Source organism: Peromyscus maniculatus, chromosome X, assembly GCF_049852395.1.
Source record: "Peromyscus maniculatus bairdii isolate BWxNUB_F1_BW_parent chromosome X, HU_Pman_BW_mat_3.1, whole genome shotgun sequence".
Classification (NCBI taxonomy): domain Eukaryota; kingdom Metazoa; phylum Chordata; class Mammalia; order Rodentia; family Cricetidae; genus Peromyscus; species Peromyscus maniculatus.
The window spans coordinates 21,578,719-21,605,593 of record NC_134875.1 but is presented as its reverse complement, the minus strand read 5'-3'; the positions used below and the strand labels follow the sequence as shown (position 1 = coordinate 21,605,593).

At 42.6% G+C, this 26,875-nt stretch overlaps 1 protein-coding gene across 2 annotated transcripts; it reads right to left on the bottom strand.

Moving 5' to 3' along the window:
• Mospd1 (motile sperm domain containing 1) lies at nt 1-26,875 on the bottom strand. Of its 2 annotated transcripts, XM_006982294.4 has the most exons (6): nt 26,738-26,875; nt 10,904-11,156; nt 10,725-10,800; nt 8,954-9,171; nt 2,995-3,156; nt 1-1,415 (listed from the first exon to the last, which is right to left on the bottom strand). In XM_006982294.4, the coding sequence occupies exons 2-6, from the start codon at nt 11,055-11,057 to the stop codon at nt 1,384-1,386; spliced, it is 642 nt and encodes a 213-aa protein (XP_006982356.1). In that variant the 5' UTR covers nt 11,058-11,156; nt 26,738-26,875; the 3' UTR covers nt 1-1,383. The 2 variants fall into 2 exon arrangements, with proteins under 2 accessions (XP_006982356.1, XP_015856346.1); XM_016000860.3 differs by lacking the exon at nt 2,995-3,156.

The window sequence follows — 26,875 nt, the reverse complement described above, 5'->3', positions numbered from 1 at the left end:
GAGCCTCACAAACATGTTTTTATGAGTTCAAAGTTGATTACACTTATGTGCTTTTCAGTCATTATACAATGTACAGACATGATCCACTGAATGATTTATGCTCCATAAATGGTTAAACAATGATTCCCTATGAAATACTAGACAAAAAGCTTCTAGAAGCAGAGTACTGTTTCCTGCAAAAAATCAACTTCAGGCATACATTTGTGTTTACATATATTCCTTGAGAATGCTACATTAGCAGTGCATAAAGTTTATTAAAAAGAGCTGGAAGAGAAATGGATTTTCAAGAGACTTAATGCATTGTGCTTTCAGATAAAAATCCTAAGACAAAAAAGATCAGTTGCTGTGACAAGAACAGTTAAAACTGCACAGATGTCAGAGGTCAGAAAATGCTATAAAGAAATAGTTGTGCTTAGGGGACTTTTTGGTAAATTATTTTAATAAATAAAAACTTAAAAAATGTCTCAGTGACTGATACAAAATAGACACGGGTATCTAGGGCTTTCTTCTCTACTTGGCTTCGAGTTTGAAGGTGAAAAATCATGTCCTTGGAAACTGTCATTGGACTTTCCTAGTCAGAGCAAGTCTCTTACAATCAGGCAAGCAAGAGACTTGGGGGAAACCAAAAGGTGATTTTCCCCTTAATAACACGAAGGGGGAAGCCGAGGTAAAGCCAGGATGAACAAAGTAATTTTAAAAAGTGTCTACCTTCCTTTAGAACTCTCAGGCCAAACAGAGAAGCCAGTTTACTTGTATGAGGTGCCTGGTGTCTGGACCACAACCTGTCCTGCAGTTCACAAGATGCCTTACATCCATCTTGTCTTCTGTGAGACTCTAAGGTAAGTGTGGCCCCCCCAGTAAGTCCCCTGCTTTCTCGAGCCTCTCACACACTGCTTGGAACAAATTTGCTTGAAAACCACTACAGCAAGCCCTTGCAATGACCGAGGGAGGGAGACATGATTTACATAGTAATGCTGATGCATGTGTCTAGCAATGAATGTCATTTCATTTTCAACTGCGCAGTTGCTCATTTAGGTCTTACACTTTGAAGGACCCATGACCCTTATCAAAGTGAATTAGACAAAAAAAAAAAAAGATGAAAAATAACATTTAAAGTTGTTCGCACAATAGGCATAGTTTTTAAAAGAATGTCTTCCAATAATTCCCTCTGTATCACTCGGAAGTATCTTTTTGTTGTCTGGAACATAAAGTGCTAGAGTCCTTCAAATAAAATTAGAGACTAACTGAAAATATATATTATACATTTGCAGTTACTTGAAATCATTCATAATTTGTAGTGTGTTAATGGAGTGAAAGAGATAAAAGGCAGTCCACATTCATATTTAAGATAAATTTACTTCAGAAGTCAGTTGTAATCCTTGCTCATGTTCTAAGTATAGCCATTGTGATAAGACCTGGAAGGGAAAAAATGGAGGACAGTTAGAGAAATGCATTTTACCAAATCTACCATTCAATAACAATTGTTTGGGGCTTGGCAAGCAAATAAAATATAGTGCCACAGGTTGGCACTCTACCAAAAACTCAAAGTCGACTTGAATTTAGTTGATATTATACAGAAGAAATCCAATTTACAACAATAGGCAGTCACTGGATAGATTTAATGAAATCACTTACGTCTGGTCATAGCTAATTTCACTATCAAACATACCTCCTACTTTATCCAGTCACATCAGCCGTAATAACAGCAGACATGCCATTTAAAAGTGTCTGTAAAACCAAGCAGACTTCAACAGCCTATTTATGGCAGGGCTTTAGGGCCACAAAGCACAGGAGTGCAATGTTGCCACTCACTTTTTTTTTGAGACAAGGCCTCTCATGGAACTCCCTCTGTAGACCAGGCTGGCCTTGAACTCACAGAGCTCCGCCTGCCTCTGCCTCCCGAGTGCTGGGATTAAAGGTGTGCATCAGCAGACTGGCTTGCATGCTCAGTCTTAAACGAATGTCGGGAAGTAATAGAGAGGAGCACAGTGAAGGAAGATGACTGCCTAGGACTGAAGCAGTCAGAGACACTGTCTCCAAACAGAACACCAGCTAAATCTCAGAAGATGGACAGGAAAGAAGATACAGAACAAAGGCGGACATTTCAAGAAAGGGGATGGCATGATCAAGAGGCCCAGAAATTCCAGATGAGATTTTTCTGGCATCAGTGACTCCTTCAGCAGGTTCTACTGGAGGAAGAAGCAGAAGAGCTAGAAAAGAGCTCCGGGAGGTTTGTAAGACAGCACCGTTGTAAAGGCCAAACTGTGCTGTCACACGTCATCCCAGGGACTTCGGGGACCGATGGAGATCTTCAGAGTAGAGAGACACCGTGAAACTGAAGTAGAAGAGAAACCGACCTCCTGACAATGTGATGGATGGTTGAGGGATAAGCCAAAGGGGGAGGAACAGGGAGGAACAGGAATACAAGGAGAGAGTAGAAAGAGCAATTCTGAAATAAAAAAAAAAAAAGCAAAGCAAAACAGAAATCCAGGTATGACGGCACACACATGCCTGTAATTCCAGCTTCTGGGAGGCAGAAACAGGAGGATTCCTAGAACAAATGAAAAAACGAAACATATACAAACAAATAAAAGTAAAAAAAGAAAGCCCAGTGTGGTGGTGTATGCTTGCAATCCCAGAACTGGGGAGGTGAGCAGGGCGAGGAAGGTCAGGAGGTCACGGAAAGCCTGGGCTACACAAGACCTTGTCTCAGGAAAAGAAAAGTGGAACAAAAGAGCACTCTAAGGAACAGAGTGCCAATCCAAGGAAAAAATGGCATGCGGGTAGAGGTGTCAGGAGAACATGAGGAAAGGAAAGACTTTTTAAAGACTTTATCTCCTCTATGAGGTGAGATGACTCGGAACTCCTCATTCTCCTTCCTCCACCTCCCCATTACACGTGCCCAACTTGAATGCATGTGTTTTATAAATATTTGATAACATTGGAAACCAGTAACCCCTCAGATCAGTACCAAAGCATCTGCGGAACCCTTACCTAAGATATAAGCAGCCACTAATTTTTGATTCACACTTAAGTGGAGGTAGAGAGGCACCAGCGATTCCATATCCCCCAGCGTAGGCAGCATCAGGGCCGCAATACAGATCACACCCAGGAAGACAGTTAGCAAACTAGGTCCTGAAGAGACCGTTCTGTTTTCTGTATTAAGAGAAGAAGAAGATAATCTCTGAGCTTGCTGCTAAAACCAGTAGAAGATGAAAGTCAGAAGTCCCTCCATAGATAGTGGCCAGCATTCATGAGGACTGTGGTTCAGCTGTGTCTGTCGCCACTACTCTAATCCCATGGGGACCTCCATGTTGCACTTATATGGAAGCCTATCATTTGACCCCCAGCCATTATGCATCGGCCTCCTTAAATGGCAAAGGGAGGTCGTGAAAAGAACAGTGATTACAAATTCCCCAACCCCCTGACTGTAGTCTACAGCAGAAAATAGTCTTTCAAGTGTGTATCATAAATACCTTTACATTTACCTTTGTTTGTTTGGTCTCTCTTTGTAGTCCTGGCTGTCCAGGAACTCAAAATGTAGACCAGGCTGGCCTCAAACTCACGGAAATCCCCCTGCCTCTGTTTGCCCAGTGCTGGGATTAAAGTCGTGTGCCACCAAATCAAGAATGGTTTTCAACTGTATGGATGGCTACTATACTAGTATGTACACCAAAGAGAAAGCAGACAGACAGTTCTAAAAGAATGTGCTAGAAATGAATGGACATTCAACATTTTCTTCCTGTACACCAGGGGATTACTTGGCTACCCAGGAAGTCCTGATTTAAGCTGGCTCAACTTGACACTGGTGGGCATGTAATAGGCATAACAGAAACCACACCCCAAATGGTGACTTTCGATTGGCATATGGTATGAAAGTTAGGATCCTGGGCCTTGGCAGTGAGCTACAGCATTCTGTTGGCATAGCCATCCCAAGAGGAAAACACCAACACCCTGCAATGGATTGTGTATTCAATGCTTTTAACACAGATAACATGTTCAGTCTATAATGGGCTACCTGGGACAAACTGGGGATTTTAAATAGTCAAACTCATAGAATCAGAGAGAATTGTGGCTTCCCAGGACTCGGGAGAAGAGACTAATGGGAGCTGTAATTCAGTTTGACACAAGTCTCAATCCTATGAGATGTACATGTCTAAAGATACACTCTGTCACATGGGACCTATATTTAACAACACTATATTTGGGTGGTAATGGTGGCGCACGCCTTTAATCCCAGCACTCAGGAGGCAGAGGCAGGTGGACCTCTGTGAGTTCGAGGCCAGCCTGGGCTACAGATCGAGTTCCAGGATGGTCAAGACTACCTAGTAAGACCCTGTCTCAAACAACAAAAAATGCAATACTCTTTTATACACCTAAAAATTAGTTGAGAACCCGATGTAGTGGTGTAGGCCTATCATCTTAGCACTCAGAAGGCTGAAGTCAGAGGATCATAAGTTCAAGGCCAGCCTATGATAGATAGCATACTTTAATCTCATGTTGAATATTCTTAAAATAAAAACAAAATATGACCAAACACAGTGGCTCACACCTGTAATCCTATGTATTCCAGAGGAAATGGTGGCACAAGTTGGTGATCCCAACTATTCCAGATGCTGAGGCAGAAGATTTGAAACTATAAGGCCAGCTTGGACAACTTAGTGAGGCTCTGTCTCAAAAATAAATCCAGGGCTAGAAAGATGACTCATTGGGAAAAGTGCTTGCTGTACAAACATGAGGATCTGAATTTGACCCAGAACCCCTGGAAAATCACACACACACCCCTGCTGTCAAGCTTGATGTGACACAGTTCTGAGTATATATCTATAATATATATATATATATATAGATAGATATAGATATATAGATATATCTCCATATTTTATTATATCCATCTTTTAAAGAAACCCAGTGTGATGGCTAATCTTGGTTGCCAACTTGACTACATCTGAAAGTAACTAAAACCCAAGCAGCTAGGTATACTGTTGAGTTAATTTTCTTGGTTGGATTATTTGAGGTGGGAGATCCACCCTAATTCCAGATCATTTGAAGTCAGAAGATCCACCCTAAATCTGCGCCAGACATTCTGGTGGCATCCCACATAAAAGGACTTGGAAGAAGGAGGCCCATGCTTTCTGTCTGCTTGCCCTCACACTCATTGGTAAGCTCACGTTTCCTGCCTGACCCATTCTTTTGGTGGTGTTATAACCTACTTGTTCAGGACTCCAACAGTGACTGAAAACTGGCAGCTCTAGGATGACCCTGGTACTCCAGCACCACACTGGGACAATTGGGACATCCAGCTTCAAGGACTGGACAGCTACTGGATCCTTGGCCCTTCTCTCAGGAGACAGCCTTTGTCAGGCTACTTGGACCACAGCAAGCCACCCTAATTAATCCATATACATACATACATATACATATATGTATACATATACTATATACACTATAATATATAGCAGATTTTATATAAATTAGTTCATTCTATCAGTTCTGTTCCTTAGAGAACCCTGACTAATAACCCAGTAAGAGCATTTTTCTACCATGTACCTTTCCCCACTAATCTTCCTTTCATTAAAAGGAATAGCCAAGAGCAACACAATTTGTGTTTTATTAATGAAATAATGCTGTTCATTCTATTATTAAGTGGAACTTTTCTAAATTATTAATACCTTAGCTATTGTGAAATTTAATTGAACTTCACCAAAGCTAAATAGGTAAAACAAAGTCAAATTTCATAGCAATGATTGCTTGGGATGAAACAATAGCATAAATAACTTTAAAAACCCTTAGTTCGTAAGCAAAAAAATCTTTGTATTTACATCGATTGCAAGACTGATTTTAAGGAAAATATAACAACTACACCATTGACTGCAAATTAAAATAAAGATGATTTCAAAGAACAGGATGTGGTGGCAAACACTTGTAATCCAAGCACTTGGGAGACAGGGGCAGGAAGATTATGTAAGTTCAAGGCCAGGCTGCTCTACATAGCAGATTGCAGGCAGTTTGGGTTACATAGCAAGACTCAGTGAGTTTGAGGCTAGCCTTGAAATTTCTTTCTTTTTTTTTTCTTTTTTCGAGACAGGGTTTCTTTGTGTAGCTTTGCACCTTTCCTGGGACTCACTTGGTAGCCCAGGCTGGCCTCGAACTCACAGAGATCCTCCTGGCTCTGCCTCCCAAGTGCTGGGATTAAAGGTGTGCGCCACCACCGCCCGGCTAGCCTTGAAATTTCAATCTGGGTGTGGCGGCACACAGCTATAATTGTACTTGGGAGATAGAGGTGGGAAGATCAGGAGTAACTGGGGTCTACAGAGTAAAACCCTGTCTCAAAGAAAAATAATAAAGATAAAACAATGTCCTCCATCATCTCTTCCTATAGATAGCACTGACAACTTTCAGACTTTATAATGCCCACATAAACATATAAAATAGGGGCTGGAAACATGCTCCATGGATAAAGTGCTTGCTGAATCAACATGAAGACTTTGAGTTTGAATTCCTAGAACCTACATGAAGCTGGACACAGCAAATTTGTCTGTAATCCCAACAGCAAGGTGGGAGGCAGAGACCTGCTGAACACACCTGTGCCTCAAACAAGGTAGACTGACCCCTGAGGTTAACCATACATATACTATGTTGTGCATCCACCTGCATCCACACAGAACTGCCCACATATACATATCTTACACATGCAAAGACAAAAATGTATATATATATATATCTCACTGCTTTCTCCCTTTCCTAAGGTACTTGAAACTTTGGAAAGGATTTAATTACTTTTATTTTATGGATATGAGTGTTTCACCTGTATATATGGCTATGTACCACATGTGTGCCTGGTGAGTATGGTGGCCAGAAGAGGGTATCAGATCCCCTGGAACTGGAGCTACAGGCAGTTGTGAGCCACCATGTGGGTGCTTGGCATCCAACCTGGCTCCTCTGGAAGAGCAGCCAGTGCTCTTAAGTGCCGAGCCCTCTCGCCAGCCCCATATTGATGAAGCTTTTGCACTTCATTCTGACAGATCCTTGTGAATGCCTGCCTGACATTCCATTTCCTCAACAGTCATACCATAATCAGTTCTCAACTGATGGTCTTTCAGGTCACTTTCAGCTTTTTATTTTTACAAACAATAATACAGAAGATCATTTTCTGAAGCCAGAAGGTGCAGACTCCAATGTGTGTGATAAAGCCTTTGCAGTTCATTATTAATGCATGTAATTAAGAAAAATCTACCAATATTCAGCTCTACCTTTTAAAAATGTCCTTAATAGCCTTGGCTAGTATTTTATGAAAGCATATTTTATGTATTTCTCTTAATTTTACAGTTTATTTTTATTACATGAAAAGATCCATAAAATATAGAACTATTTTTACGATGCAGGCAGCACTTACATAAGCAAACTCGTTAAGTATATGAAACTGTAGGTGGCTTTTTTCGTTTTAAAATTGGTTAGTGCTGTGTAGTCTGTTATTTGGGGGGAGCAGGTTCTCATGTGGCCCAGGCTGGCCTCACACTCTCTAACAGAGGATGACTGTCAGCAAGACGGCTGCCAAGCCTGATGACCTGCGTCCGTCCCTGGGATTTACACGGTCAAAGGGAAGCACCTAGTCCTACACGTTGTCCCCTGCCTGAGGACCACTCCGAACCCCTAATCCTATCGACTCTACCTTCCATCACCTACCAAGGAAGGGCTGAGATTAAAAGGCCTGGGAGCACCACACCAGTCAAACGTTCTCTTTCATCCAAAGATAAAAAGATGGCTCTGTCAACAGATAGTTACTGCTAGGAAGCTAACACCTAGTCCATAGTTCTGGGATTAAGCAGTCTAGGCACTCCCTGTGCAGAATGGAAAAACTTCAGAGCCACACCAAAAAGATAGCACTTCCTGTCTTCTACAATAAATATTTGAAGATGAACATATTGATAGACGGTTGATATAATGACAAGGACATTTACAAAATATCCCCAATATAAGCTTCAGTGTCTTTCCTTTCTACCTTTGTTTTAATTTACTTTTTAGTTTTAATTTAACTTCATATACACATACTATATTTACAAAATGGTTTTTTTCATTGTTTTTGTTGGGGATGGAACCTAGGGCCTTGCTCAAGCTGGGCACATGCTCTACCACTGAGTCACGTCCCGAGCCCTTTCTCTGTTTTGATAGAGTCTCACTAACTCGTGGCAATCCTCCTGCTTCAGCCTCTAGCAGGCTGGGATTACCAGCATGTGCCACCACTCCTGACTTTTACATTTCAGTTTTACAGACAGCTAGTACCACATTCATGTATCATGCTCTGAAAAGTCCTTTGTTTTTCTATGGAAACTTTTATCTCCCTACTCTTCTAACAGGATTGGAGGACAATAATTAGACGTTGGAAAAAGGGGGGAATGCTGTCTGAAAGTTGGATATGAGGAGAGTGTCATTGTTGAAAATATATATCATAGCGATTCTGAGTATCTAAGCTGGAAGGAAATGAGGAATGGAGAGGGATTCAATTAATAGCCCACAGGGGATATTATAATCTACTTAGTTTAATTAACTTCAACTTTAATGAGATTTTTTTTTTCAAAATAATATGAACAGCATACTAAGCTTGGCCTATTGCCAAAATGAACCTCTCTCCTCTTTTAAACTAATTAAATGAAAAAGGATATAGGAAAGTCATAGAAACAATAGTATATAATTGCTAAATTGTACTGGTATTATAAAGTTGGTACCCGCCTTCTTTAAGTTTATATATACTGGAGATATACGGCATTTCATTCATTTCAAAGCCTAGGATGGCAATCATCTCTCCTTCTACCTACTGTAGCGGGCACTCTGCTCTTCCCTGAAGCTCCATTTGCTGACTAGGTTGAAAGTGGTTATCTTGCTAGTAGTCATAGCTCCACGATTACAGTTGGAAGTCTACAGTGCTTTAAGGGGCTTTAAAAAACAATACTACCTGGTTGACACGACTGCTCAAAAAATACACTTTCGGTTAAATGTTCCTTTATTCTTTTCTCCTCTTCTTCCTTCTGTTGTTCTTTCGCAGATGGGAGAAGAGTAGCAATAACCTCTTTCCTTCCTAAAGCCTTCCTCTGGCTTTGCTCAGAAACTTGGAGGCGGAATTTGTCTATCACACCATAGTGACAGGATCGAACATCTCTATGACGAATCACACTGAAAAGAGCAAAACAATAATAATAATAATAATAAATAATTACAAAGTCTGTTTAGGTGTCTGGGGACCTATCAAACAGAAGGCATCAGAAATTTCAATAGGGTAAAAATAATCTTTCTGACTATAACTAAATACTCACAATTTGCTAATGATGCTGAAAAAAACTAATCATATAGTCTAAGGAAAAAAATGGGCAATTGTGAACTATTAGATGAAAGTATACATTCCGAAACACAGAATAAGAGTCGTGTGTGTGTGTGTGTGTGTGTGTGTGTGTGCTTGAGCACTGAACCCAGGGCCTCAAATATGCTGAATAAGCAAGCAGTCTCCTATTGAGTTATGCCCTCAGCCCAGAATCAAGTCTTGAGTAAAGAATGATGAAAGTTGCCTTTAGCAGTGAATTTTTTCTGTATATCTGTTGAAGATTTCTTTCCTAAATTGGAACACATAAAATAGTTTCTTCCTAGCCGGGCGGTGGTGGTGCACGCCTTTAATCCCAGCACTCGGGAGGCAGAGGCAGGTAGATCTCTGTGAGTTCGAGGCCAGCCTGGTCTACAAAGCGAGTTCCAGGAAAGGCGAAAAGCTACACAGAGTACCTTGTCTCGAAAAACCAAAAAAGTTTCTTCCTCATAAACATAATAAATTCCCATTGTTACTTATTTGTGATTGAAGTAAGAAATATTCCCTTTATTGTGCCTGGTTCTTCTGAGGGAATGCAAAAACAATTAGGTCAATGGTAGTGTGCTTATTTGGTAAGACTATATTTCTTTGGAATATCCTTGCTTATTGTGCACTGAATGACAACCCAAAGCAATGTGCAAAAATCTGCTCTAAAAAGACACTTCACCTACAGCAGTGGTTCTCAACCTTCCTCATGCTGCGACCCTTTAATACAGTTCCTCATGGTGTGCTGACCCCCAGCCATAAAGTTATTTCGTTGCCACTTTATAACTGTAATTTTGCTACTGTTATGCCAAAGGGGTTGCAACCCACAGGCTGAGAACCACTGCTCTATGGCTTTGAGCTGAGGAAAAGGCTGCCTCTCATAGAAAACTTGGACAAATACAGCTGACTTGGTAGCTTAAATTAAGGGCTGGTCAAGTGGATTCATTTGGTCACCACTAGTTTCTAAAGGAAAAATTCAATCTGAACAGCTTGAACAAACAATCATCTGACACTCCACAGTGAAATTATCTGGAAGCACTCAGGTCACCTTTTACAGATGAGCAGTCAGACACACTCGCTGCCTGCATAGATTCAACTCCAGGCTTATAGGCCGAATCATTTCAGATGATCTTATACTGTGATTGTTCTAGAATGTAGTATTTATTCATTTCACAAATGTCACTATAATAGCAGGATGTCTCAAAGAAAGCTACATTTTCTATTATAGCTGGAGAAATTTAAAGGAATAAGCCAGAACTTGACCATAAACATCACTGACTCAACCGAAACAATGAGGACTTATTAAAGAATCGCTGTGAGAAGGCCATTTTCAAGTTCAGACACACATATCCACACACTGAGAGCATGTTACATGAGTCTGACTTACATATCCACACAGCACTGAGGCTTCACTGCACCTGCAGCGTCGACGACAACATACTTATTTGGAGTCGTACATAAAACTGAAAGAAAAAGTCACAATGCCATTAGTGTGATCAAATCAATTCATTTTTACAAGTAACAATTAGTAGGACCTGGTTAAAATTTGGAGACGAGGAGACTCACCTTTGAACTTTAAGGCAAACTCATAGGGGTTGTACAGAGTCAACACTTGCTTATGTGTTGACTGATCATCTGCATAAAATATCAGCTCCGTGGGAAACACAAAAACAGGAAGGTTTCCTTCCACTAACTCTGGTTGTCTTTTTTGTTGATGCATTGGCACTGAATCCCCCTTGCTGCAGCTCTGTTTTTACCGCCTCAAAGCTATTTTGGACTTTCTTAGATTCAGTTAAAAACTCCAAACCATTTTGGCAATCTAGAAATGAGAAAAAGAAACTGCATGATACCAATTTTCAGCAATCTACAGTCACTCTGCAAAAATCGCATATTTAGGGAACAGCAAGGTGGCTCAGTGGCTGAAGATTCTTGATGCCATCCCAGGCCTGATGGCCCACATTCCATCCATGAGTCCCACAGAGAACCAAGTCAGGTGAGCTGTTCCAACTCTCTCTCTCTCTCCCTCCCTCTCCCTCCCTCTCTCACAGAGAGAGAAAGAGAGAGGGAGAGGGAGAGAGAGAGAGGAAGAAAGAGAGAGAGAGAGAGAGAGAGAGAGAGAGAGAGAGAGAGAGAGAGAGAGGAGGGTGGGAGGGAGGGAGGGAGAGGGAAGGAAGGGAAGGAAGGAAGGAAAGAAAAGAAAAAAGTTAAAGCAAGCTGGGTGTGGTGCTTTTAATCCAGAACTCAGAAGGCAGGGGCAGGTAAATCTCGTGTGAGTTCCAGGCCAGCCTTGTCTACATAGTGAGTTCCAGGCCATGAAGGGCTAGTTATGAGATGCTGTGGGTGCTGGGAATTAAACCAGGATGCCCTGGAAGAGCAGACATCTCTCCAGCCCCTAAAGACTGATTTTTATTTATTTGTGTGTATTTGTGTGGGAGTGTGTGTGTGTGTGCCTGTCCGCCTGTCTGCCCTGAAGTTGGAGTTATAGGTTGTCTATGTGGGTGCTGGGAACCAAATTTGGGTCTGGAGAGGTGGCTCAGTTGTTTCGAGTACTTCCTGCTCTTTTAGAGGACTAGAGTTTAGCTTACAGACCCCACCTCAGATGACTCACAACTACCTGTAACGCTAGCTCTAGGGGATCTGATGTCCTCTTTCGGCCTCCTCAGACACCCATACACATGGACATACCCACACACATACACTAAAAATAAAGACTTCTTTACAAAAACCGAAACTTCCCATTATTTCTTGTAGAAAACTTAAGAATCCCTTTTACACTGACATTAACAATGATTTATATAGTGCCGTGTAGAGGGATGGAGAAGACGGTTCTCTTCATCTTTTTCTTCCTACTGAAACCAAGACAGCCAAGCTGTCTGGGAGCTGACTGACTGTCCTCGTTAAGCAGTCCTTGGCGTTTCCTTTGAAGATTCAGAGTAAGTAAGTGCTCTTTGGCCCCCGTGGCCCCGCTCTTCCACTCGTATGTCAAGTGACACAGGGATCAGGAGCGCTGCTGCTTTGTTCCAGTTTCAGAAGCGCTTTACGACGCCTGCCTTCGGGGCTGGGCTTAAATGGGTTCCAGGGAGCTGGAGCTGGCAGAAGGCGGTCTGTCTGTCAAAGGTGATGCTTCTGCTTCTATTTCCTAATCTCACTGTAATCAATACTCGGATTTAGCAAACCTCCTAAAAGTAACATAAAACACACGGTCTGAGGATGGGGCTCAGTTGGTAGAGGGCCTACCTGGCATGCGCAGAACACTGGCTTCAATTCCCAGGATTGCATAAAACCAACTGTGGAGACCCATGCCTCTAATCCCAGCATTGAAGAAGCAGAGGCAGGGAGTTTCCACAGCAACCAGGTTTCTAACCCCCCCACAATGTCCCCAATCCCATTCATCTCTCCCAGTACTCTCTTCTATAGTCAGGAAAGGATCCTTGCACTAAGACTGGGACATCAACCCAGCCACACAAACCTTCAACCTACACTCTGTCCCGCCTACAAGATGTGCTGAGGCAATGGTGACACAGAGCTTGTGGGAGTGGCCAACCCATGACTGGTCCAACTTGAGGCCCACGCCATGCCAGGGAGCCCACACCTGACACTGCTGGGAGGGCCAGGAACCAGAGGCGGGACAGTCCAGAGACCCAGGATAGAACCAAACGTGACTTCAAAAAAAATAGATCAGTGAAATGATTCCTAATGATACTGTGCTGTACTCACTCATACATCAGTGCCTAGCCCAATTGTTATCCAGCAACTTGTGGGACAGATGCAGTCTCACAGCCAAACACTAGGAGGAGCAAGGGGAACCCTGAAGACGAAGGGGAGGAAGGATTGTAGGAACCAGAGTAGGTCAAGGACAGCAGGAGAACATGGCCCACAGAATCAACTAAGCAGGGTTATAGTGGCTCACAGAGACTGAAGTGACAACCATGGACCCTATACGGGTCTGGGCTATGTCCTCTGCATGTACTCTATGGTTTCATAGCTTGGTGTTCTTGTGGGTTCCTAACTTGGTGTTTTTTTAACAGTGAGAGTGGGTATATCTCTGACTCTTTTACCTGCTCTTGGGACCCTTTTCCTCCTACTGGGTTGCCTCATCGGTCTCAATATAAAAGTTTGTGCTTACTCTTAACTGTATCTTGTTAGGCCATATTCAGGTGATATCCCTGGGGGGCTGCTTTTTTGGTGGGGGGATGGAGGAGGAATTGATCTGGAGGAGAGGCAAAGAGGGGGAAGGGATTGGGAAAAGTACAGGGAGGGGAAACTGAGGTAAGGATGTAATCCATGAGAAAAGAATAAAGTTTACAAAAAAGAAGCAGAGGCAGGAAGATTAAATTTCAAAGTCCTCCTTGGTTACATAGAAAGTTTGAGACCAGCCTGAGTGACATGAGACTCTGTCTCAAGAAAAAATAATAAAAAATTCAAGGCTCCCAGAACCCCCACCACCACCCAATGCAAAACTGGGCCAGGCGTGGTGATGCATATTTGTACTCTAGCACTTGGGAGACTGGGGGAAGAAGACTGCTTGTAAATTTGAAGCTCATGTTTCTGGGCAACACACTGAAGCCCTCTCTCTAAAACCAACCAACCCAACCAAGTGGAAAAGCTAACACTCAGAAAACATGCAGCGCCTTGCTCACCCTTGATGCTGGGGGGGGGAGGGGGTTGGTCCTGCCTCAACTGAATGTACCAGGGCTTTGCTGTCCCCCTACATACTCTTTTTTTTCTTTTCTTGGTTTTTCGAGACAGGGCTTCTCTGTGTTGTTTTGGTGCCTGTCCTGGATCTCACTCTGTAGACCAGGCTGGCCTTGAACTCACAGAGATCCATCTGGCTCTGCCTCCCGAGTGCTGGGATTAAAGGCGTGCGCTACCACCGCCCAGCCCTACCTACTCTTTTGGAGGAAGGAATGGGGAGTGGGTAGGGGTGGGAGGGAGGAAGGAATGGGGAGTGGGTAGGGGTGGGAGGGAGGACTCAGGGAGCAGGATGAAGGGTGAGAGGGGATCTGTGGTCGGTATGTAAAAAGAATAAAAAAAAATTAAATAAAAGAAAGAAAAGAAAACGTCCAGTTTTCATTCTGTAGAAGACATTTTTAAAGCAGGCTCTAAGCCATTACTGTGAGTTGAGCTTCATGTATAATGAAAGAGGACTATAACCAATGAACACATTATTTAGTTTTATCAGCTGCCAGGGCTCTGATTATTAATGAGGCTTTCTGAACTTTCACCAAGATAGGATATGATACCATCATATGTAAAAATGTAGATGGAAGTCATACACAGGCCCTGCCATCAAGACACTCTAAACTGGGGCATAGCGATTCACCCCTTTAATCTCAGCATTCAGGGGGCACAGACAGCAAGTTCTAGGCCAGGTGGAGCACATAAGTAAGATCCCATCTCAAAAACAAAACAAACAAACACACACACACACAAAAAAAAAAAACCCAAAAATAGAATAAAAGAAAAGAAGGAAAAAAGAATTAACCCTGGAGGTGAGGTGTTGTGGTGTACCCCTGTAGTCTCAGGCTTTTTGGAGGCTGAAGCAAGAGGACCAACAACTCGAAGCTATTCTGGGCTACAAGTGAGACCTGGTCTCAAAAGAAAAAGAAAAAGAAAACCAGAGCCAGGTAGTGGTGGCACACACCTTTAATGCTAGCACTCAAGAGGCACAGCCAGGTGGATGTCTGTGTGAGTTCGAGGCCAGCCTGGTCTACAGAGCAAGATCTAGGACAGGCACCAAAACTACACAAAGAAACCCTGTCTCAAAAAACAAAAAAACAACAACAAAAAAAAAAAAAAAAAGGAAAAAGAAAAAAGAAAAAAAAAAAAAAGAAACCCCAGAAAGTGTTACACATGAGCACCAGGAGGGCGACATTCAGACCAAGCATGGAAGCCTGAAAGCAGGAGGGGAGGCAGCGAGCCCCAGGCTGTCTCAGCTAATCCTCCAGCTCTCTCCACTACTTCAGAGCATGTACACAGTTCCTGACAACGTTGGCTGTGTTCCTGAGTTTGGTTTTCAATAAGCTAACCGAGCCTGTTGACATTTTTATGAGTAACAATAGCTAATGTTTGTATAATTCATAACAGATTACCCAGACTTTTATTAATTACATAGACTGAATGATTAATAAGCTCTTAGATAGAGTGTTGCTTGGACTCTACTAAGTGCTAAGTATTTCCTACTATATGATTGGTCATAGTGATATATTTAATTATGAATAGACCAGCCTGAAACAAACAAACAGAAAATCCAATATCATCAGGCTTCCTGCCTTCTAGTCCAGTATTCTTTGCACTATACCAAAATATTTTCACAAGAGAAAGAATATTTTGAAAAGCATCTGACTCAAGTGATTATAATTTAACACATTTTCTCGGATCTATTTTTCTTTCCTTTCCATCCTTGTCCACTCCTCCCCACCCAGCCACACTCCTGCATCAGCTTCCCAAGTCCTGGGCCCACAGGCAGAAGCCACACAGGGCTCTGCATTCTTCTCTTTTACTCTAAGTCACACACATTGCTATTTGGATAATTCACTCTCAGAAATTTGCTATATATTTTTCAATACAACAATGAGCTCCGTAAGTTGATTCTTGAGAAACTTGGCTGTTAGGAAGATCCAAATTTGACATGACTCAGTAATATGCTCTGACTCATTCTAAAACTCAGTTGTGAGGGAAAGAGTTTAGGATTAAAAGGTAGCAGCTTTGACTTAAAGAAGACATAACCAGGCAGAGCCATCTAGAAAACAATAAAGTTGAATTAAGCCTTTGCTTAATACCATGGCCAATTCCAAACAGATTAAGACTTTAAGTGTTAAAAGGGGAAAGAAAAGCCAAAGTGCTAGAAGAAACCACAGAAAATTAAAAAAAAAATTCAGGCTAACAATGGCATAAAACTAAACCCAGAAATATTGAAAAATTTAGTTACATAAACTTTTTACAAGTACACATGGCTGGCCTGTAATCCCAGCACTTGGGCAGTGGAGGCAGGAGGATCAGAAGTTCAAAGTCAGCCTTACTTGTACAGCAATTTTGAGACCAGCCTGAACAACATGAGAGAGAGCCTGTCACACACAAAAAAAGCAAATTATTTTATAGGAAAGGGACTTAGCTTACAAAAGGCTATTTAACATAACAAGAGAAACATAAACTAAAGCCATGTTTTGATACATTTTTAAAAGGCTATCAGATTAGGAAAAAAAAGTGTTAGCACATTTTCTGAGAGAAATCAGAAATCAGGCCCACTCTTATATTATTGATGGGGATATAAACTGCAACAACTACTATTCTGCTAGAATGAAATACTCATATCCTCAGAGCCACTAATTTTACTTTTAGAATATTTCTGGAACATATATCCACCACCGCCACCGCCGCCAACTTTATGTGAAGTTACACACGTGAAAGCGTTTATATGACGAGTTAAGTTTTAAAGGAGATGATTTATGTGAAGCTTGGTGAAAAGACCTTGGTACTCAGTATAAACTAGTAGTTCATAGCAAAAGACTGGAAACAGCCCAGCTATCCATTAGTAGGGGATTTATTAAAGTGTGCTATATCCACACTCATTGAGATACAAGATACCTGTCAAAACAATAGAGAAAGTTCTTTGTGTAGCCGGACATGAATCAAGCCTCACAATGTAAGATAAAGCTGGACCTGCTAACATAGAACTGTAATCTCAGCTACTCAGGAAATTAAAAAAGGAGGATACCAAATTCAAGATTTGCCTGGATACTTAATGGGACTCTGTATCAAAACAAAAAGTCTATAGTTTAGTGGTAGAACACTTGCCTAGCATGTATGAAGTTCCAGGTTCAATCCCTAGTACCAAATAAAAGATTGACCACAAATAAAAAGTTGAAGAGGGAGAAAAAAGTAAAAAGAGGTCTGGGATAAAGCTCAGTGGTAGGGCCTACATTCAATTCCCAGCATGCTTTGCCCCACCAAAAGATGTCGAGTTGAATGAGAAAAGCAAGGAGTACCTTGTGAAGCACATACTATCATTTGTATGCAAAGGAAAGAGAAAAGAATGAGTGATAAACTGGGCTTGATGACACATGCCTGTAAACCCAGCATTTCCGTCTAAAGCAAGAGATCAGGCGTTCAAGGTCAGCCTCAGCTACACAGGGAGTTCCATACCAGCATGGTCTACATGAGATCCCATCCCAAATAAGTAAATAAATAAATAACAAAAACATGTACTTTTCAAGTCCTTTAAGCCAGATGTGGTGGCAAAGGCCATCCTAGTAGGAAAACTGAGGCAGGAGGACTATAGAATGAGATTATCCCCAACAACAACAACAAAAAGAGGAATGTGAGATGATTCACAAATCTTATTGTGAAGTCAAAAATAACCGCACAGACAAGTGCTAAGCTGCTGTTGTAATTTTAAGGAGAATTTAGTTGGCACAGGTCAGAGGAAGAATTTTATTAGCTTGGAATAAAGGCTTAGAAAATTTTATCCTTTGCATCTTGAGGCTTTCTCTTTGTGAGTTAAAAATGCCCTTCCTCGTTTCCCCGTGAATCACACACAGGCCATCTCCTTGTCAACATTAAAGAAGTGTTTAATTGCTTTTGAGCCGTTTAGTGTTTCTTTTCATATCCCTTTTCCCATCCAGCACTTATCTGGGCTAAGATAGAAGTTGCCTCCCCAACTCCAAGCCGGGGTGATAAGGGAAGAATTAGCGCCAGGTCAGCAGAGTAGCATGAGCATTGCCAACAAGCATCACGAAGCACACCGCTTACCTTTGATGGATGGTTTTCCGGGAGAGTAACACTTTCTCCTTGCCCTACTCCATATTACAAAATGATAAAGTGCAAAAATCCAGGGGAAAGAGTATACACTAAGCTGGCAAAAGCCTTCCTGCAGATCAGTTTATGAAGGTGTTGTCCGAAAGTCTAGTGTACGCCAAGTCAAAGTGTGTTATAGAGCCTCACAGATTAAAAAAAAAAAAAGCCCAGGATGGTTAAGACATTTTCCCAGAGTTGCACAGGTTATTAAAGGCAGAATTATATTATTGTCCACTCACTCCCTTTTATAGTATTTATCTCCTCTGCATCTCAGTTAGAAGGGCCTACCCTCATGACTCTATTATATATACCCTAGTATCAAGTAGCCTGACCCAAACGAAATTTAATTTATCACTGTGTTATCATTTCTTTTTCCTTTTCCTATTGCAGATATTGAACCCAGGGCATTGTATAAGGACTGTATTTGAGACAGGGTCTCACACAGCCCAGGCTAGCCTTTAAGTCCTAATCCTCTTTCCTCTACCTCTCAAGTGCTACGATTACAGACCTGTGCTACCATGCCTGGGACCAATGTTGTATTTTTAATGCTCTTGATATTTGGTCTCTTCAGTTATATATTAGCCCTAGTATCACATTATTTTTATCTTGTTCTAAATTCATGATAAACCCAAGTTCAGTGCAGGCACTTGGAAGACACTGAGGTCATTGGTTTTCCTACAGGTGTCTACTAATAATCAGTTCTTTCATCTGTGAGCATGCGTGGAATGTGCTGTTTACATAAAAGGCAGGCAAAGGATCTTAGGTAAAGGCATTTGTGGTAGTTTGAAAGAAAATGGCACCCAAAGGAAAGTGTCACTATTAGGAGGTGTGGCCTTGTTGGAGTAGGTGTGGTCTTGTTGGAGTAGGTGAGTCACTGTGGGGGCTTTGATACCTTCCCGTGTCCCAGACCACTTCCTGTTGCCTGCAAGATATAGACCTCTCAGCTACCTCTCCAGAACCATATCCTCCTGCATGTATGTCGTCATGTTCCCTGCCATGATGGTAATGGACTGAACCTCTGAACTGTAAGCTGCCACCTCAATGAAATGTTTTCCTTGCTAAGAGTTGCAGTGGTCATGGTGTCTCTTCACAGCAATAGAAACCCTAACTACGACAGCACTACATACAGATAGGTGGCTGCTGACCACGGACTAGGGTGAGAGGAAAGGAGGAGGAATCCACATTCCCAGCTGCCTCTCTTCTCCCCCTGACTTCTGCTTCCCTTTCATCTCCTCAGAGTCAATCTGCGCCAGCAGTGTTTATAAATCATGAAGCTCCCACATGGCCCTGACCATAAAGGCAGGCAGTCCTGCTGAGAAGAGATATGGGAAACTGCCTTGTCCTTGACCCTCTCCTAAAAGTACAGAACATTCTTGAATAAAATTAGAAAGAAAACCTTATGTGTGCACACTACCTTGTGACCAGTTTGCAAACTACTCTCCCACGGAAAGCAATGTCAACCCTGAATGGTTTCTCCTGATTGTCTGAGGCAGCCCAGGCTAGCTTCACACTAGAGGTCACCTGCTTCTGCCTCCTGAATGCTGGGATCCCAGGTGGATGCCACCATTTCTGGCAACATTGAAATTTCCCCCTCTTTGCTGTTGGTCCAAACTATTGCCCACAGTTCTGATCATTTGCTGTCTTCCCATCTTTGCCTTGAGCAGAGGAATGGAAAGATAAGAGTCGGGGACAGACGGGGGAGTTTCAGAAGACTTCAACACTGTAGACTTCAAACATTGGGGCTACTGGCAAGCATGGGAACTCCAGTAAAAGTATATTCTCATCCCCTCCGCTTTTGGGAAAATGGAGCCTCTCAGAAGGGCACAAGTAGTCCTTCTGGATTCTTGTACTATGGTTCCCAATTTAACCAGTTAAGAATGGGCCTAGAGATGACACAGAAGTTAAGAGCACTTGTTGCTCTTGCAGAGGACCCCAGTTCAGTTGTCAGCACCCACATTTGGTGGCTCATAACAACCTGTAATTCCACAGTCAACATGAGATCCAATGTCCTCTTCTGGCTTCTCTAGACACCAGCACACATGAAGTGCACATACGTAAACTCAGACACACACAAATACACATAAAACAAACAAAGTTTAAAAAAAGTTCAGTATTATTCAAAGTCTAGCCTCCACGCAGCAGGAATTAGTGAGCCATCTGCTTAGCCACAGAGGGCCTCCTACTTAAACTACATGTCTCTGGCTCTAGATATTTATTCTGTTTTTCAGCTCCACCTTTAAGTCAGGCCCCTTTATCTGAGTGCAGGGGCTATCTTAGTCCTCCACACTGGGTAGTCTTGGCCAAAATACGAGAAAAATGCAAATTAGTAAGAGCACTATATTTTACCACTTTAGGCTCTTTAGTATAAAAGCCCTTTCTCCTCCATGGTATAAACTCAGCAATAAAATGTGAATTCCACCATCACCTATTAGAATTTTAATGCCAGAAATGAAATCATAATGCTCATTTCATATCTTAATGCCCGTTATTCTAGAGCATATTTTTTAGGGTTTTTGTATAATATGTTATCTTCCTTGGTGGAGCTGACTATTACAAATCATACAGAGTCATGAACTAATCCACATTCAAAAATAAAAGCTGAGTAGTATATATAAAAGACTTTAAAAGAACACCCTAGTCAGGAGCAGTGGGACAGGCCTATAAATTTCAGATAGGAAGATCACAAGTTCAAGGACAGCCTGGGCCACATAGCAAGACCCCATATCAAAATAAAATTAGTGGTATAATGCCTATAATCCCAGCACTTGAGATGCACAGGCAAATAGAACTCTGAGAGATCAAGGTTAGCCTGGTCTACATAGCATATCCAGGCCAACCTGGGCAACAAAGTAAGATCCTGTCTCAAAAATAAGTAAAATTAGTGAAGAATGGTGCATTCAAGGCTAACCTGGGCTACCTAATGATTTCTAAGTCGGCTTGGGCTAGAGTGAAACCCTGTCTCAAAAAAAAAAAAAAAAAAGAAAAAGAAAAAAGCAAATGAATAGATAAGTAAATATACAGGCAAACAAAACTTTTCAAAGGGCTGGGAGTGTGGCTTGGTGGTAGAGAGCTTGCCTAGCATGCATAAAACACTGGAATTGATCTCAAGTACCACACGAAAAGAAATGTCTTTTTGTAAATATATGGCTGTGTATGGTGGCACAATCCTGCAATGCCAGCACTTGGCATATAGATACAGAAGGGTTACTACAAGTTTGTGGTCGGCCTGGTCTACATAGAGAGTTCTAGACCAGCTAGATTTACATAGCAAGATCCTGTCTCAAAAAGAAAACAAAGCTGGGTGTGATGGTATACTACTCTAATTCCAGAACTCACGAGGCAGAGATAGGCAGCTCTCTATTGCTTTTAGGGCAGCCTGGTCTACATAGTAAGTTCTAGGTCAGCTAAGCCTATATAGTATAGTGAGACCCTATCTCAAGCAACAACAACAACAACAACAAACCTCAAACACACACACACACACACACACACACACACACTAAAATACCCCCCTAAACCAAAGACAGTTTTATATCTCCATTTTAATATATACATTATTTCCACAATTTACAACATTGTTGTGTCTTTGATTATTACAAGATGTGCAAAGAAAAATCTGTATTAATTCAGTTTATAGAATATGTAGGCTGCTACATGTGGCACATGGAGTTTTAAGATCTTTAATTCCAGGCTTGGGGGAGCACATCATTGAGCCTAACACTCAGGAAGCAGAAGCAAAAGGAGTTCTGAATTAGAGGCCAGCCTGATCTACATGGCTAGTGCCAGGCTAGCCAAGGCTACACAGTGAGAGCCTGTCTCAAAACAAAACAAAATAATAATATCTTTAATTTATTCTCCATATAATTAGCCTTATTATTTATCAGGAGTTATGGTAGGGAACATGAAGAAAAGATGAAAACAATATTTTTATCCTTCATAAACCCCAGTCTAGCAAGAGAAACATACAACAGGTGTTAGAATATGATGCTATTGCGATATTAGGACATATATTTAAATGCCAGTTGACACAATATGCTCTGGGAGCCAAAAATGATGGCCTATGTCTGGAGTGAAAAGGATTAATTGCAAGAAAAATGTGCAGAGGCCTAAAAGGGACAGGGGGTACTTCACAGTGAGCACACTGCATATGATTTAAATAGGTATGGGTGGCCAAGCGGTGGTGGCGCACGCCTTTAATGTCAGCACTCAGGAGGCAGAGGCAGGCCGATCTCTGAGTTCGAGGCCAGCCTGGTCTACAGAGTAAGATCCAGGACAGGCACCAAAACAACACAGAGAAGCCCTGTCTCGAGAGAAAAAAAAAAAGAAAAAGAAAAAAAAGTAAAAGAAAAGAAAAAAAATATGTATGAGCATAGTAACAAGCAGAGGGAGTAACAAGTAAGTTGGAGGTAGATTGTGGAAGATCATTAACTTTTCTACATTTGGAGCTTGTCAGAAATGGAAATTCTTAGTCCCCACCTGAGACCTACTGAATCAGGAATCCGAAATGGTGGGAGTCAAGTTTGTAACAAGCTGTCTGGGTAGCGGTCAGATTCACCAACGTAGAGAACCACTGCTGCAGGAAGTAGGAGACCTCTGAAGGAGTTCTAAGCCACAGAAACTGGCCTGATGAGTTTGGAGGTGGGTGAGTGGTGGCCACTGACTGTCCAACTCCAACACCTGACTGCAGTGTAGATGCAAGACAAAAAGAACTGTTGGATGTCTATGCCATGAGGAGATGATGTAAGCCGGGGCTAAGGCAGTAGGAATGGAATCAGATTTAAGAGATGTTTCAAGTGACCAAAGGTCACTCAGGTGACTAAAGGACAGTCATACAGATGTGTCACTGACGTGGTTTTTACATAAAAGCTGTAGTCTTGCTGAATCTGTCAATTTATAAACCCCAGAAAAAGGGAGGCTGAGAGCAGTTTCTATGTGTTTCTTTATAGTCCAGAGCAAGGGTGTCCTGGTTTGTAAAGGAGCCTTCTAGTCGAAGGCTTATCCTGCCTCTCACTGTAAGCTAGTACGTTGACGTCCTAACATATTCCTATGTTCTGTGCATTTACTTGGTACGAACTAATCTCTGAGACTGATATTATGGTGTGCTGACAGAAACAAATTCTGACCGTGAGAAGGCTAGAGAGCAGGCGCTGGTCAGCTGATCAAGTCAGGAACTGTCAAAGGGAGGCTGTTAACTCCTCCTCATTTCTTAACACTGCACTAAACTCACAGAACCCGGTTCATTCAGCGGCAAGTTTGAACGGAACTGAGTGAAAGAATTAGCTTTTGGGCTACATACACCCTGAAGGTCAAGAGAGCCAAGCAGAGCTGTTATTTCTAATTTGGGAGGCATGATTTAGCTGGGGCCATCTTCAATTACCTGATGAAAAGCAAGTCAGGTAGGGGTCAACCTATATGGCTAACTGACCTCCTAAAAGGCTTTGGGGTTTTTGAGACGGAGTGTCCCTATGTAACCCAGCTGGTAGTGTAGATGAGGCTGGCTCAAACTCACATAGACCCACCTGCCGCAAGACCCTTGCAGGATACAATTCCTATTTTCATCATGGTTCTGGACACCTCTTGTTATTTCATGCTTTTTAGTTGCTACAATATCTTGCCTTATTTGGCCAACACATTTGTCCAAAAATAGCTCCCTGTTCACAACTGCACACCAGCCAGACATGGTACCTCACACCTGTACCCCCACATTTGGGAGCCTATGGCAGACAGATTGTCTAGACTTTGAAGCTGACCTGGATTACATGAGCTCCAGGCTAGACAGGAATTCATATAAGACTGTCTCAACCCCTCCACCTCAAACTGCACACTTTTAGGTAACTTGAGAGCTAGAGAGGTCCACAGAAATTAAAACGAAAGCCTCGTAATAGAGATGAAGAAATTGAGGACTTAAAGAATAAATCACTTAATATATTTATTCTAAGTAAAGATACTCCCAAGCTGGGTGGCGATGGTGCACGCCTTTAATCCCAATACTTGGGAGGCAGAGGCAAGCGGATCTCTGTGAGTTCGAGGCCAGCCTGGGCTACAAAGCAAGTTCCAGTACAGCCAAAACTACACAGAGAAACCCTGTCTCGAGAAACCAAAAAAAAAAAAAAAAAGATACTCCAGACTGCTAAAGAGGACAAGACAGCCTTTAGAACATCATTGGCAATCTTCATTTCTAGCTTTTAGGAGGGGTTAAAATGTTCCCTATTTTTTATCTTAAACCCCCTTTTTGGCTTTGTTAGGGTTTTTGTTTGCTTTTTTGGTTTGGTTTGGGGTTTTTGTTTTGTCTTATGTGGGGTTGTTTGTTTGTTTGTTTTGGTTTTTTGAGACAGGGTTTCTCTGTGTAGCTTTGTGCCTTTCCTGGAACTCAATCTGTAGCCCAGGCTGGCCTTGAACTCACAAAGATCCGCCTGACTCTGCCTCACAAGTGCTGGGATTAAAGTCTTGTGACTCCATCACCTGGCTTTGTTTTGTGTTTTGACACAAAGTCTCTATTATGTAGCTCTGGCTGTTCTGGAAATCATTATGTAGACCAGGCTGGCCTTGAACTCAGGAGACTACCCAGCTTATCTTAAATCTTTTTTTAAAAACAAAAAAGGGAGTAGGATGGTGGTGGTGGTATACACCTTTAATCCTAGCACTCGGGAGGCAGAGCAGGTGGATCTCTGTGAGTTCAAGGCTGGCCTGGTCTACAGAGTGAGTTCCAGGACAGCCAGGGATACACAGACAAACCCTCTCTCGAAAAAACCAAAATAAATAAATACAAAATGGAAGAGTAGCAATATTCCGAGACATCCCATATGTAGCCCTGCCTGTCCTGGAACTCTCTATGAAGACTGAGCTGGCCTCCAACTCACAGAGAGCCGTCTGCCTGCCTCTGCCACCTAAGTACTGGGATTAAAGACATGTGCCAGCACACTCAGCTTGTAATTTTTTTATTGGGCTTAGTAAGGAATGGGATGGGTTTTGTAGTTTCTTATTTCATGTTTTCAGACAGTAGGCTTGAATGTAAATTCCTCATGAGAAAAAAATATATGTCTATAGTATTTGAGAAGAATAGACATGAACAATTGAAGGAAGATAGGTGTAGTGTCTATTTTCTGTCTTTGCCTATCAAGGGTTTACTACTCTACACTGAAATACTGCCTATTACACTTGATTACATACTATATGTAAAGGGAATCTAGCACAACCAGTTCTCACAGATTTGAAAAATTCTAAAATTTCAAGTACCCTAGCATGTCAGGAAACCATTGTTGTTTTGTGAGTTCTACATATCCTTCAGAAAATAGTTTAATCTCATATCCTGTTTGAGTGTATAGACCGTACAACTTTAAAGACACATTTGGCCGTTTCCTGTTTTCCAAAGTCACCACTGATGTGTACCAAATATATGTGTAATCGAAAAGCTGGGTGTCTACCTACCCCTTACTCAATTTCCTGAATGGAGTATTTAATAGGCAAAGAGATTTCCCAATACTTACAGGAAGTGTGGAAAAGATTTTCATCACTATGAATGTGTTAAATCCCATGTGTGCCTTTCCCAAAAGAGTAGACTTTCCCCTTCTGTCTGGAATTCACATTAAGAACAAAATGCGTTCCAAACGAACAGGACTGCCTTTTAGGCAAAATTCGGGAACTTGAATTTTTCAGGATTACTTTCTCTTCGTTTCCTTAAAGGACAAAATGCTAGGACCCTTTTCACTTCATATTTGCCCTGTGGCTCTCCCAAGTGAAATTTCCTTCAATTCTACTGGGACAGCCATGCTACTTCAGCAGGAGAAAGACAAATGTCAGTTACTTTTCTCAAAGGGGAACCACCGAACTTTAAAGGCTGAGGTCTAGGGGGAGACTAAAACCCTCAAGACATCAGCCCCACCTGCTTGGGGCCCAGCCTTCACAGCTCTTTCCCCACGCTGCCCGGCTCCATGTGAAACTGGTCATGTGAGCCTGTTTACAGCTGAGCAGCTGGTGCAACCGTCAGGATCCATGCAGAGGTCCAGGGAGGGGTGAGGATACACGCCACGTACCCCCTTTCTCCCCTATGATTCCAAGACCTTTGCTTCCACCACAACCCTCCCCGTTTCTCCACCTCCTTTCACGTCCCTTCAGGCAAAGCCATCCCGGGACGCTTGGCTCCAGCCCCCACCCCCACTTCCTCGCCCGGGGGGACCGGCTGAACTGCAGGAAGGGCGAGGACAGTGTCACCCCGAACCGGGTAGTCGACTGACTTCCCTCCCGCAGCCCTCCAGGCAATGTCCGCCAAAGAGTTGTCCCTAGAGCCGCATCCCCAGGGCAACTGAACTCTGCCAGACAGGCAGCGGGAAGCTTGGGAGGCTGCCTTCGCCCAGGCAGGGGCAGCTACACATCTGGTGGCCCGACCCTGCGGAAGGGCCACCAGCAGTCAGAGAGCGGTGGACCGGCTCCCCGGTCCCAGCCACCCACCGCAGCCCGGCACCGCGCAGCCCTGCTGTCAGTCACGGAACCAAGCTCTGGCTGTGGATCCTGGGCATTGTCTACGCGGGGGGCCTCAGCTACGTAAGTTCCACGTTTCCTCCCAAGTCAGAGGAAGTGGGTGACGGGACATTGGGGGACTCTCACCTCAGTAACAGTGGCTTCCTCGCAAAGCAGCTGCGACTGCTCCCTGCTCCTTTGTCAGCGTCTCCAGACTGCACTGCCTGCTGGGATACGGGAGGACTCAACTGCCACCTCTCCCCGCCCAGGAGGATGAGTCGCAAC

Bases quoted from the DNA above. Each gene is read 5' to 3' on its own strand.
- Mospd1 (XM_006982294.4), bottom strand. From the start codon at position 11,057: ATGCATCAACAAAAAAGACAACCAGAGTTAGTGGAAGGAAACCTTCCT. The intron at 3,157-8,953 runs GTAGTATTGTTT...CTCTTAATACAG, and splicing joins TGAGCAGTCGTGTCAACCAG to AAAACAGAACGGTCTCTTCA. The intron at 1,416-2,994 runs GTAAGGGTTCCG...TTTCCCTTCCAG, and splicing joins AGTGGCTGCTTATATCTTAG to GTCTTATCACAATGGCTATA.